The sequence below is a fragment of the Lynx rufus genome, unplaced genomic scaffold (genome assembly GCF_022079265.1).
Source record: "Lynx rufus isolate CCGP_SWC_20201006 ecotype Redwood Valley unplaced genomic scaffold, mLynRuf1.p SCAF_3, whole genome shotgun sequence".
NCBI lineage: Eukaryota > Metazoa > Chordata > Mammalia > Carnivora > Felidae > Lynx > Lynx rufus.
In genome coordinates, this window is record NW_025814845.1 from 3,996,656 (window position 1) to 4,010,086 (window position 13,431).

A 13,431-nucleotide genomic window follows, 5' to 3' on the forward strand; every position below is an offset into this window, starting at 1 on the left:
AGCACATGACTTAATGACGGGATGGCTGTGCACACCACCATCTGGGCTTAATCCCTCAGTAGCATGTGTAAAACACTCTAAACTCACCCTTTTGAATAGATTACAACAAATTTGTATCTACTCGGTAAAAGGGGTGCTACACAAAGCAGTCTCAGATCCCAGTGGAAATCTGCAAGTTTCACTTCTCTCCAGGAAAACGCCTGTATGTGGATTTGTGCGTAATTTCAGGGGCCTCAAACACATTCCAAGTTCCAGTCACTTATCTCGGGTTAAGACTCCTGGCTCTCAACATTCCTACAAGAGTTCTGAAGAATTGATGCCTCTCTCATCCCTACAATCTCTATTTCTCCTACTGAGTCAGGGAGGAGGAAAAAAAACAACAAACTAGAATAAACTAAAAGTAAGAAAAACAATTTGCTTCAAAGACCACTTTTTACTTATTTGCCTTTGGAGGAAAGAACATCCCAATCTCTAGTAGCTTCTATCAAATGCCGTTGGCCATGACTCATCCACTCTTCCTGGTCTTCATACAGCCGCCCACAAAACCAGCACTTAAATATACACTGGGATGAGTCATCAGGCAAGGAATCCACCACCTGGTAGTTGTTTTTATGAACTTTTTTAAGTTTCATTTTCAACATCATTTGCCTTTTTATTTGATTGGCTTCCTCCACATTCTGGTAGGTCAGGCGGACGTGATGCCGTCTGATGCCTAGCTGACACCTAGTCCTCTCTGATAAGACGACTTTGAGGACGTTGCCTTTGTACTTGTTTATTACCTTCATCACATTGGTCACTTCTGGTGAGTCAACGTCAGGATGGTTTAACACAATGACAGGCTGGTTCCGACGGGGGCATTTAATCAACTGGTCTGGTTTAGCTGCTATCAGTCGAAGTTGTCTTGTGACCTGAAAAATTGAAGGATCCTTGAGATAGCGGCTGGGGTCAGCCTGGATTTTGGTTTTCTTCTTGGATGAGTTCACTTGTTTGGTTTTATTTTTACTTATAGGAAGACTTCTGGGGAGCAGTTTCCCTTGCTTACTTGGTTCACTGCTTCCTTGGTGACTGTGTAGGGGGCCAGTTTTTTTAGGCATGGTGCTACAAGTAGCACTCTCTTTCCTTGGTTTTGGCCGAAGAGGTATATCAAGATTTTGGGACACATCTACTGGCCCACTTTTACTTGTCAAAGACTGTAAGTCTGAGTCTGTCTGTCTCACTGGGCAGAGCGGAATGGGTTTTATTAACTGTGTCTCACTGCAAGGTATACTGACGGGTGCTTCACACGTAGCCTCTATAATGTGGGCATCCTCAGAAGAATTAAGAACCCTCAACACAGCCCCTTTGGGGATCAATACTGGAGTAGCAACATGGGCCTTCCTGGTCACTCTGCTTTCAGTTTTCCCATTGCTGTCTTCCATAAACTGTGGATACATTTGCTGATGAGTAAGCTGTCCATTAATAGCGCCGTCATCCTGAGGTTTGGGGAGCGTGCCCGTGGAATAGCCAGTGCCAGTAAACGACACGTTAATTTCGTGAATACCTTCAGGAGCAGCTTTCGAGGTTCCCTTCGAGGCCTGCCCTACAGAACGGCGATGTGCATTATTTGCAGACAAAGATGAAGGCTTGCCACAGGATTCAATTAACTGAGCTATCTTTCTGCGCAAGAGTTCAATTGACTTTATTTTGGACGTGGAACTATTCCATTTAACACCTTCAGGGACATTTTCGGACCCAGAGCTCAGAGAAAATACTGACGAGATGACCGGGCCATCGAAAGAGTCTTTAGTCCTTTCTGGATTCTTTAGTTCCAGGGGTTCCTCCCCAGGCGGCAGAGCCCTGATGCTATCTTCTCCAGGTATACTTAGGTGTAAATACTCCCTTTTGCGTTGAGAGGCAATCTGGCCTGTATTTGAACCTGCCTTGTGTTCCTCTGTCTGCTTGTCCTTCAGCTTCCTGTGGGAGGGAGCCATTTTTGCAGGAACACTGATCTCATTTCTAGATTCCAAGTGATTTGTGCTCACAGGCAACAAGCCCTGGTCTCCAGAGGGCACAGCTGCAGGTGGTGCAGCAAGAGGGAAGAACGAGTGTGAGTCGCTGTGTAAATGTCTTCTATCCTCAGTAAAAGAAACAGCAGCTTTATGTGGAAACGGGCTTGATGCGGTTCTGAGACTATGTAAAACACTGTGTTTTACTATAGCTGATGGAGAATGACCTTTGAAGGAGAGAGACGGAAGGGCCGGTCTATGTGGATACGTGCTACTTTTTTTCTGGAAATCCTCCACTGTATCTGGGTTGAGGAGGGATTCCCCACGGTTGTGCACACGAGAATCTGACAGGAAAAAGTCGTAAGACCTCACCCACTTCATATTTTTAAGTTGTTTCTGAACCGCAGAATGGAGATTATCAAAGCCTGCGAGTTTTCCGACATTCCCTTCAATCGGCGGTGGCTTTGTATGTCCTGCAGAAGCCATTTTTTCCCGTTCGGTTGAACCCTTTTCGTTAGTCATACGCTCAGAACTCCCTCCCTCAGCCCCGCTGGCTTCAGGGCGGTTACCTTCTTCCAGAGGAAACAGTTTCAGGACGAGCTGCTGGGTTCCATTGACAACCTTCACATCCATCAACTGGGCTAGACAGTTTGCAGGGACAACTAATTCCGCCGGTGCCACGACTGTTAAGGGCATTCCCGGCTGCACGGGCTCTTTTGCAGGGGACAGCACTTCCACCTCCACGCTTTTGTTCTCAAACAGACTGACCTCGTTTGGCTCCGACAAGGTCACTTTGTTCGGAACACACACTACATCTTTCTGGTGTTCCTTGGATTCAGGCAGCAACATGATATTGTGCATTTTGTCCTTATTTGTATGGAGGGAGAACCTTGAGAGTTGATCCGACAACCGATTTTGAAATGCAGTCCTCGGACTGGGAGCTTTTAAAAGCTCTGCGTTTTGTTTGGATGCGCCGGCTCTTTTCGGCTCCAGCTTGGCCACGGTTTTGGGCGGCCGCTTTCCACCGGCCCTCTCGTGCACTCTCCTCCTGTGTTTGACGATGTAGTCATTTCTGATAGCGCCATAGTCGCAGTACTCACACTGGTAAGGGAATATGCCCGTGTGTTTCACCAAGTGCCTCTGAAACTCCCCTTTTGTGTAGGAAATGTAGCTGCAGTGAGAACAGATGAATTTAATCTCTTCATGTTGAAGCGTGTGCTTTTTGTACTGCAGAGGGTCCTTTGTGGAAAATCGACATTTATCACAATAGTATTTGCCGGGCTTAAAGTTCCTTACCTTAAATTTGTTACTGACAGAACCTGAGATGGTCTCAGCTTTATTTCCTACATGAGCTGCACTGGGATTACTGTTCACGAAATGAAAATGGGAAGAAGCCATGCCAAGGTTGCATGTGAAGCAAACATACTTGTCGTCCTTTTGGCTTTGCCCAGTACCCTTCTTCGGATCTCGAAGCGGGATTCTGTGGACACTTTTGCACTTTACACACGTAGCAACCGTCATCACGGCAGCCTCCGCCTCTGAGCCTTGACATAACAGAGCCTGCGTTTCTTGTCTGTCTGGTCGAGTCGCTCTATTAGCATTAGGCTGTTTGGGTGACATGGTCAAGGAATTCTGTGCGTCGTTCACTTGTGTGGTATATAACTGCTGTCCGATATCCTTCATCTTCTTTATCTGCATTTCTGAAAAGAGAAATCCAGAGAGACTTCACATGATAAAATCCTTAGGGGCCATCCTTCATTTCACTTTGTGATCGGCAGAGAAACAGTTACTTCTTGGGCGCATACTGCGTCCTCCTTTTTAATCCACCACCACAGTAGGTGTAGGATCCCAAAAAATGGTTGCTTCCAATGCTCTGATATTCTGGGCAACACTAAAGGGAAAAAAAGGAAATCACAAAGCATGATTAATACATGAACTTAAGGCTTAGTTAAGCTCTTTCACACTTATTCTTGGCAATTTTATGTTAAATCTTGACATTCTTTCTTACACACACGTTGACAGTAAAACGTCATCCAACAGAACTGGGAAATCACAAGCCTAAACTGGAAACATTTTTAAATTCAGTCCCCCTGAAACTCATCACTTTAAACCAACCATAAACAGGTCAGGAGCAAGGAAATCACAGTTGTCATTCAGAACAGCCCTTGATACGTGGACATATTATTTTTAGGTATCGTGGAGAGCATCCCAGCAATTTCACAGGCATAATTTCATATTTGCCTAAATAAAACCTTGTATAGGAGGATGCTATTTCAGTTTTGAAAAAAGTTTTTTTTTTTAAAGTATGTTTATTTTGAGAGAGAGAGTAGAGAAGAGGCAGAGAGGGAGAGAGGGAGAGAGAATCCCAAGCAGGCTCTGCACTGTCAGCGCAGAGCCCGACACAGGGCTGGGACCCACAGACGGTGGGATCACGACCTGAGATGAAACCAAGAGTTGGACGCTTAACCAACTGAGCCACCCAGGCGCCCCAATTTCAGGTTTTAAACACACAGGTTATCAAGTGGTGGAGAGAGCCAGGGCTTCGGCTCAGGTGTCCGTTTGTTTCTACACGACAGCTAATCGTCAGCTTGGATTCTCAGCTCTCTTTCACACGCTCCATTTGTGTTCACAAATGGTAAGAAGTCAATAATACACTGGCAATATTAGGTGTACACAAACTGAGTCCTTCAACATCTCACTGAGCATCTGTCAGGTGCCAGGCACTGTTCTAAGTGCTGTAGGGTAGTCAGCAAAACCAAGTATCACGAGGGTATAAGAGGGGAAACAGGAGATACATTTATTTCTTAAGTGGTGGTAAGTAACTGAGAAAAATATACCATAAACGAAGGCCAGAGGGACTAAGTATGTGATGAAGTTGAGGGCTAGCATGTGGAGGGGTGGGCAGTCAGGAAAGCGTCCCGTTAAGCTGACATGTGAGCACCGACCTCGGGGCAGCAAGGGAGCGAGCACTGTGGCTGTCTGGGAGAAGGGAGTTTCAGGCAGAGAGGAAGCCAAGTGTTGTGGGATGAGGGCCTAGAGCACCAGAGGAATGGCGAGGAGGCTGAGGATGGAACGTAATGAGCAGGAGGGGAGGAAGAGGACAGAATGATCAATATGGTCAGAGGCGGGGGGGGGGGGTGGGCACTGGTCAAAGAACGATCTAGCACGCAGTACCCTAAGGATGTGGCTTTTCCTCTACATGAACCAAATAAGCAGGGGAGACTGGAGCAGCGATGTGGCCCAATCTGATTTATATCCCAACAGAGCCCCTAGCGGCTGTATGGGCCAGCGTCCGCGAAGGTGGAATGACAGCAGCAGGGGACTGAGGTGAGAGGCGGTGGCAGCCTGGGCTGCGGAGGGAGACGCGCAAATGTCCCTACAGCGAGTACCACGATCTGCGTGACATGACGCGTTATTATATAAAAACACTTAATCACCTTTAAGTGCACGTTCTTTCTTCAGAATATACAGAACTAGGAGCCAAATAAAAAAACACTCTAGCTGGGGATCAGCTAATAGCCTCTTTTATGACCTTATAGACACCAGTTCAGCCTTCTGAGCCTGTTTTTTCATCGGGCAACTAGAATGAAGGACACTTATCCTACTTCTCCCCCAGGGCTGCCTGATAACGATGTAAACTGGCTTTGGTGAAAAGAGACCCCAGTGACACTGCTATTTGCCACTACTCAAATGACCTCAGGTGAGCCACCCATTCGCATCAGCTTATTCACGTGCCTTCATCTACATGAGTACAGTTTTGTCATTTTCTTTCCAAGTCCTCTGAAAACTCAGACGTGTCGTTCCTCCTGACACTGAAGACTTGAAATCTCAGACTGGACCGTAGGATCACATGCTTAGCAAGAAGCAGAGAACATCCTGATGGAGGAAAGTCCCTGGGAATTAACCAAGCCAGCCGCAGTGGCTACGGAGCGCAGGCCTCTTGGAGGTGTTTCCACAAAACCATCTCGGCAGTTATTCGGCATTGAGAATCTGCAGGAGCAAGTGCCAACAGGAAGTGCGAGGAAGCACGAGGATGTGCTTAGCAAATACGGATTAAGGGGAGGTGCAACGTCTAGGCCTGTCCCGGTTGCAAGGATCTTCCAGGCCTCTAAACCTTTCTCAAAATTATGTGATGTTTCTACACTGGCAATTCCCTCCGTCCGGGTGATGCCAGGCTTCTTCCAAACAAGTACAGTCTCTTTGGCCTTTGACACTCGTGTGGCTAATCACAGGGCTAAAAGATGTCCGTGCGCCCCGAGACAGAGGTGAATGGACGGAGTGGCAGGCCGAGAAGTAAGATGGCTTTGCTGCTGGCACCACACGTGGGCACACCCGAGTGACAGGTTCCCACGCTCACTCCCTCTCGTGCAGCTCGCACTGTCTGGTTCACACAAGGCACAAGCACCTGGGAAGCTGGGTCCTCTTAGCAAATCACTGCCCCAGGGGCTGATGACCAAGGCTTACGTGGAGTGACAAAACGCCATGCGTGCACCTGACCCTGAGAGGACACTGGGTGAACAGTCAGCATCAGCTTTGGTGTTGACCTCCCTTTCACACTCATAATGCCTTGATTACAAAACCTCTGCATTTGACCTCCTAGGACAAGAAACATACTTATTTTTCTTTTTAATAACTTAGGAGGGTTCTCAAAAACTTTTTTAACAGCATTAAGTGAGCTTTTTAATGCATAATTATCTGCAGCATCAGCCAAAGGCAATAGGCGCACAGCATAGAGAAGAGGCACAGTGTGTCACAAACGTGTTTCCTCGAGACTCAGTCTTGCCTCTTCCTGCAGAAAGGCCTCAGGGCGGCATTCGCTGCTGGTGGCCTTCCCTTCTGACTTTGAGCTCACTTGTCCTGGTTTCTTACAGATTTATCACGGGGACACACAGAGACAAAGACTGAGTTTGTCAAGACACCAGCTCAGTGACGCGGAGGCCTATAAAAACCATAAAGGTTGTCTGAGTTCTCCTTAAAATGGAAGCATCTGACTTCCAAATACTAGAAACACCAAAAGCTCAACAGAATTAGAAGAGAAAGAAATAGTAACGCTACTTAAAGCTACAGATTCTGGAATCACCGTACAGGGACTTAAATCCCAGTGCCATCCCTTTGTAGGTGTGTGACCTGGGGTAATCTGAATCCTCTGTTACACAGTAAACAGTACCTATTTCACTGCTGGTCACAAGGATTACACGAAATAATATGACATACGGTGCTGAGGTTAAGTCATCACACATCGTAACTGCTGATTTCTCCCTTTTAAAATGAGGAAAATAGAAGAAACCATGCCAATCTCATAAATAGTCAAAGGGGCTAATATATATCTCCCTTTTTCTTCACTGCCTTACGACTGCTGTTTCCAGAATATTCGCTGAATCTCATTGCATGACTTTAATTACACTTACTGGGTTGTGTAGCTGAAAACACAATTCACCTCTGGGGCAAGACCATCACCCAGCCTTAGTGGCAAAGTGGCTGGCACGAGAGGATGCTTGAACTACACACAGAGTCCTCACTACAGCTCAGGTGTACGTATAAGCTACTTACCGGACTACCCGTTTTTGTTCCTCTCTGAGCCCAGTTAACTCCCGAAACAGCCCTGCAGCGAATGCACGTTTACAGGCCAGATGTTCATGTAAAGACAGGCTACCCACTCACATCACGTGTGTGCGACACGGGTCATCACGGACGCTTCTGCTCGTGAGAGGTGCCCGCCAAACTCAGGATTAGCTGCCTGCCTGCCTCATGTTTGGACGGAGAGGCAGATTTACGGAGCTCTCTCCAGAAATCCTCCCACTGAGGCTTCTGCCACGTCCATTGCAAGGGCAGGCATGCGGCTGCTGTACCCGCCAAGATCAACGGGAATGGAGATGGACAGTCTGCAGTTCAGACTCTGGTTCTGTCCCTCCTGGCTGGGCCCTGAGGCAAGTGATTGCTCTCTGTTCACGGTCAGGCAAGAAAACAGGTTTTACTATCTTCGGACTTAAAGGGTGATCAGGAGAGGGAAACACGATTAACGTACGCAAAGCACTTGCCCGTAGCACATGTGCTCAAAAATTTCTTGTCCCTCTTGCCTACTTTATTTAGTCATAACAAAGACCGGTCTAACAAATTTTGTTTCCCAGCAAGCAAAATTTTAAAGCATTCTACCTCAAAGGGCCCAGCAGCACGTAGACAAGTAACACCTGATCAGAAAGAAAGGGAAAAAAAAAGCAACATTAGGCATGTAAACAGCTAATACTGCCCAGGTAAAACAGGGTTTAGGAAGAAACTGCGACCTCACTCAGCAAGTACTTCTTCAGACCGTGACAAAGAATCAGAACTGAACTGAATGGGTAAATAGTTCTAAAGAAGGAAAAACACCAACCAAGTATTATTTTCTTTTTGCCACACTACTTGGCACTTCAAAATGACTGAATTGCAAATTGATGGCCCCTGAATGACAAAAACAACAACAAAAAACTTCCAAATGTTGCTGGCAAAAATACAACCTTTGGGAGTCTGGATTTCCTTCTGAAGGCTAATGTAGCACCTGGGTGGCAGAATGGGGCAAGAAGGTTGGACAAGGAAGCCCCTGTTCTGACCTCTCTGCTTTCCAGGTGAAAAGTATAATACAGTAGAAAGGACAATGGCCTTGTGATATCCAGAACAAGGTTCAAAACCTAGGTTTTTGACTTAACAGCTGGGTGATTCTGGATTTGTTAACCCCTCTGGAGCCTGAGTGTTTTTTCACTTGTAAAGTGGGAATAATAATGCCTCATTTACATGCTGATGTGGGGAAGAGGTATATGCAGACAGCAGGTAATTTTATGCTCCGCAAAGAGTACATGTACCCTTAAGAAATAAGTCAACATACTTTTGTAAGATTCCTTTGAAAATAGAAGAGTCTGTAAACTCCTGAGAAGCAGCAAGTCTTAGTTTAACAAATCAGCCTGATGAGATAAAGGTCTCTGGCAGCAGGAGGTTCCCAGGGGGGCTGGAGGCCAGGATCTTCTCCCCAACCCCATTTACAAAAGAGTTATTTGGGGATTGAGCTCTTCAACTGAGACTAACTACATCAGAAAACAAAGTTACGATAGAGGTTTTCCTTAACAGTTTAAGAGAAAACCTTTAAGAAGATATATATATATATATACATATACATATATATACATACATACATATATATGACCAGTGAGAGAGTTTTTGAAGTATAAAACTTATAGCTCTCTATGTGGAAAGAAGGATGTTAAGGGGAAATTATGCTCTCGTTAGCGTTAAAAAAATACAAGGGAAAAACAAAGTAGTATTACAAGTAACATTACACAACTGTGTGGGACTAAACACACCAAGGGACCTGAGGTCTCTAAAGGTGATAAAATTAAGGACACATATATTTTTGAGCCCCTCCTCCCCTTTTTTTGCCTTAACAACCGAATTTTGTGGATGAAATGGATTCAGGGTTTAATAAAAAGTATAGTCAAACACAGACCTATCACTACACCAGTGATTATTAACCTTGGCTGCATTAGGGTGACGAATTTGTCATCATATGCCCGGGATGTTAAACTTATTTTTGAAGGCAGTCCCTGGGATGGTCACTCTACTGCACACCAGGATCACTTGGAGAGCTTTAAAAAAATAATGCCTGGGCTCCATTGTGAGTGTGCGAGGCTCTGAGAGTTTTAAAAGCTTCCTAGGTGAATCAAATGTACAGCCAAGGTTAAGAACCACCACCCGCCATTACAGGCGCAGAAGAGTGTGTGGGAATGGCAAGAATCTTCTGACCGTCCTTGTGCAATCTTTCATACACCCGTCTTAGCCAAGGGTGCCGGAGAGGGGGCAAGGACACTGCCTTGGACGGGAGTGGGTGGCTGGGGCAAGCAGACTGGGTTGCAACCCTTGCTGAGCCATGTGACCTTGGAAACGTCATCACTGATACTCGCTGTTAAGCGTGTAACGACAATAACCGCTTTACAGGTTCTTACACGTCAACGTTCCTGGCAGGATGCGGGCACAAAGAACATAAACCAGGACTGTTTCACCCCCACACCTGACACAGGCTGAGGTCCTGAAGGGGGGTCAGGGGAGCTGCAGAGCAGTCGTTAAATGGGTGGCCTCAGCGAAGTGGTAAATGCGGATCTGTCAGCGGCTGGCTGTGTTTGGCGATCCTGGTGCATCTTGACCCACGTCAGGTGGAAGGGGTGCTGGGTGCCTGCAGAGGCACACGCATATGTCACCTCACATTCCTCAAAGTACGCCTTCCATCATTTGCTTCTTCTAAGATAACAGATCTGGAGAAACCCTGTGTCTTTTCCAAGGTCGCGGAGGTGGTCAGCCGGTGTCTAATCTAAATTCTTTGCTTTTCTGCTAGCGGGCTCTGTGGGGCTGGGAACTGAACTCACAGACAGCAGCTGCTGCCACTTGGGTAGTGTTCTTACTTCCTGCCTGGGGCCGCTGAGCTTCAGAGGAGTCAAAAGCACGGCAAGTTCCAGGGCTCTTCCTTCTTTTGGGCCTTGTCTTCTCCGGCGCCCCGGCCCCATCCGGCCTCGCTTCGGGCCTTGGCACAGGCTTCCGCACTCAGAACCCCCTGAGGCTCCAAGACACTGCACAAAATGCCCTGCGGAAGCCAGGCACTTGGATGTAAGTCCTGGGTCTTGTGCAGCCTTGGCTTCTCTGAGAATTTTCTCCTAGAAAATAAGAAGGAACCCCGAAAATGCTTCTCAAGCAGGGATGTGTGGCAAAGTAATACAGGAGCTTAAAATAAAAAGGAAAAAAAAAGAAAAAAAAAGGTTTCCTAGGACTGAGGTGACCGAATGAATCAGACGGCCTTTTCCCTGAGATGATCTGAGGCAGGCACTTTATAATTCTTGCCAAGTGATTCTGCTGCCTCACCACCCCACTCCATGATGAGAACATCTGATTAGAGTCTGGGTCCCTTCAGTCCCAGGATGGAATCTGGAAACTGCAATTGGCTGGGCTGCATATGTGAACAAAGAAAATGAAGTCTACCCCAGGCCGCTTGAGAACAACCGAGACTGGGAAGCCGCACTGTGAGGACCTTGTTTGTCACAGCCAACAGCAGAGGGCTTGGCAAAGGAGACATGCCATACATACTGAAGGAACGAATAAACGAGGGAATGAATGAAAGAAAGGTCAGCCTTCATGGCAATGATCATAAAAATGTTCTCTGTTCTTCCTCTTGCCTGAAAACTGGCCCAGATCCCCTTACTTAAAGCAAATACCCTATGGGAGATGGAGGTGTTTTTTGAAATTGGTATTAATGAATTTTTAATAGTCCACACTAGTGTGACGTAAACATCAAGGGGGAAGCTCAATAAAATACTGCCCTCCTTTGTGTGCTGTTTTCAAAATGCATTTGTAATGAACGTTATCAGCAGAACAAGACTGGGTACACACAAAAGTGTTCTTTTTCAAGGCTATATTACATCCTGGATAAAAAAAATCATGAAAAAAAATTCATCCCAGGTGAAAGGAACATGGATATCAGACAATTAAAACAGCCAAACGTTCTACCTGCCTTCTGAAGAAACTATACGGTATTGGTTTCTAGCCTCCATTTGCTGGGCTTCTAGAACCCTTGGCCAGAATCTCCTGTTGTACACACACATCACACAGGCTGGGCTGAACTTCGTCTATGTGACTCGGAGAAAACTCAAGAGCCACATTCCTATTCGCTCTCCCTTCCTCTAGGAACGTGCTGCAAAGCTTCTGGGGACCCGTGTCTGGTCTTACTCAATCTTGGTGACTTCCAATCTAAACTTGAGAGAGAGAATCTTTAAAGGTTCTAACACAACATTACAGGTTAGCCGGGTAGGCTTTCTGAAACAGGACAAAGTGCTATTTCACTTTTTCATTAATGTTAGGCTGATATATTGTTCGTCATCGCACTTTTAAAAGTCGGGGTTGTCGTAACGGGGTACGTTTACATAGAGGGACTGAAGTGTTCTCCTTCATTGTCTCCTTTGGCTTTCCCTTTCCGGGGAAGAGATATTCATTCTTTTGCAACCGGCCTGAAACTGCCCAACAAGCCAAGGCAACAAGAGAAAAAGGGCAGCTGGACTGGGGAGGTCCCACAAAGGCTCCCATCAGCATCTGAACGAGTCAAACCTTCACCATCTCCCCTCCCCCGACCCCCCCCCCCCCCCAGCCCCCTACTCCGGCAAACGATGCAAAGGTCCTCCACGGACAAGTCCGTCCCTGGACACACGCCGCGAAACTCCCAAGGAAAGACAATGCCAGTCCGGTTTTCAAGTTTATTGTTGGCACACTCACACCGATGGTACACGTTATCCGAGGCGAGTCCACGTCTAACAGCGTGGTGCTAGGAAGGGGGAGGGAGAGGGCGAGGGAGCAGGGGCTTACGGCGTGGTCTCCCGGGGCGGCCCGTGGCGGGGCCGCGGGGTCTCCGCTAACCACCGGGAGTCACACCACGTCAACGCTTACCTCCGAGGCCCGCAGGAGGCTTTAAAAATGGCCTCCTGACGACACTTCCTGCTCCGAGCCGACCGGTAGAAATCCTCGCAGGCGATGCATCATTTAAAACGCTGGGGGCGGGCGGAGGAGGCCGGCGCGGCGACTCCACACCCGCGGCACCGCAGCCCGCACGCCGCCGCCGCGGATCGCGACCGGCGAGCGGGGACGGGGGGGGGGGAGGCGAGCCTGCGGGGTCGCGGCGGCACAAAGGGCCCGCACCCCGCCGCCGCCGCCCCGGCCCCGGGGTCTGGGCGGCCCCGGGCCCCCGAGCCGCCCCCCCTCCTCCGTCCCGCCCCCGTCCCGCCCCGGGGACTCCGCGCCGCGCCGCCGGCCGGCCGCTCGGCACGCGGGGCTGCGGCCCGCACGACCCGGCCCCGGCTGCCCGCCCCGTCCCGCCCCGGCGCGGCCTCGTCAGGCCCCCGCCCCGCGCAGCGCCCGCGGCCCTCTCCGCGCCCCGGCCCGCCTGCCCCGCGCGCGAACCCGGGGCCCTCGCCCTCCGGCTCGGTCACTCACCCGGCCGGCGGGTCCCGGCTCCCGGGAAGGGGTGTCTGCACCGCCGGCCGCAGGCCGCCGCCGCCGCCGCCGCCGCCGCGCCCGCTGTAGGTCCCTACTCGGGAGGGGGGGGCGGAGCCGGGCCAGCGCCGCGCGTGCGCACTGCGGCGCGGAGGCTCGGCTGCGGCGCGGCTGGTGTCCGAGGTCCCTAAGGCTGCGCGGGTCCGCGCCGGGTCTCCGTGCCGCGGGGCGCCCGAGACGGAGCCGTGCCCGGGTGTTGGGCTCAGGGCTCGACCCAGCGCGTCCACACCCACTGCATGCAGCGGTCGTGCTCAGCCTGCATGCAGTGCCCGCAGGCTCAGGAGCCTCACTGCAGAAGGAGAACCGATCTACTTCCATCAGCGGCCCGGCGGACCGTTCGTGAGAGCCCGCTGGGTCCAAGCCCAGGGCGCGGTAGCTCCCCGCCCTCGTGGAG

General features: G+C 49.3%; 1 protein-coding gene across 2 annotated transcripts; it reads right to left on the reverse strand.

Annotated features, from left to right (window-relative positions):
* Positions 1 to 395: 395 nt before the first annotated feature.
* Positions 396 to 13,056, reverse strand: ZNF518B (zinc finger protein 518B). 2 transcript variants are annotated; one of them, XM_047091537.1, is made up of 2 exons: positions 12,978 to 13,056; positions 396 to 3,876 (listed from the first exon to the last, which is right to left on the reverse strand). In XM_047091537.1, the coding sequence occupies exon 2, from the start codon at positions 3,681 to 3,683 to the stop codon at positions 438 to 440; it is 3,246 nt and encodes a 1,081-aa protein (XP_046947493.1). In that variant the 5' UTR covers positions 3,684 to 3,876; positions 12,978 to 13,056; the 3' UTR covers positions 396 to 437. The 2 variants fall into 2 exon arrangements, with proteins under 2 accessions (XP_046947493.1, XP_046947492.1); XM_047091536.1 differs by lacking the exon at positions 12,978 to 13,056 and adding an exon at positions 10,409 to 10,578.
* Between the last annotated feature and the right edge of the window lie 375 nt (positions 13,057 to 13,431).

Excerpts from the sequence above, each read along its gene's own strand:
- ZNF518B (XM_047091537.1), bottom strand. The coding sequence starts at position 3,683 with ATGCAGATAAAGAAGATGAAGGATATCGGACAGCAGTTATATACCACA.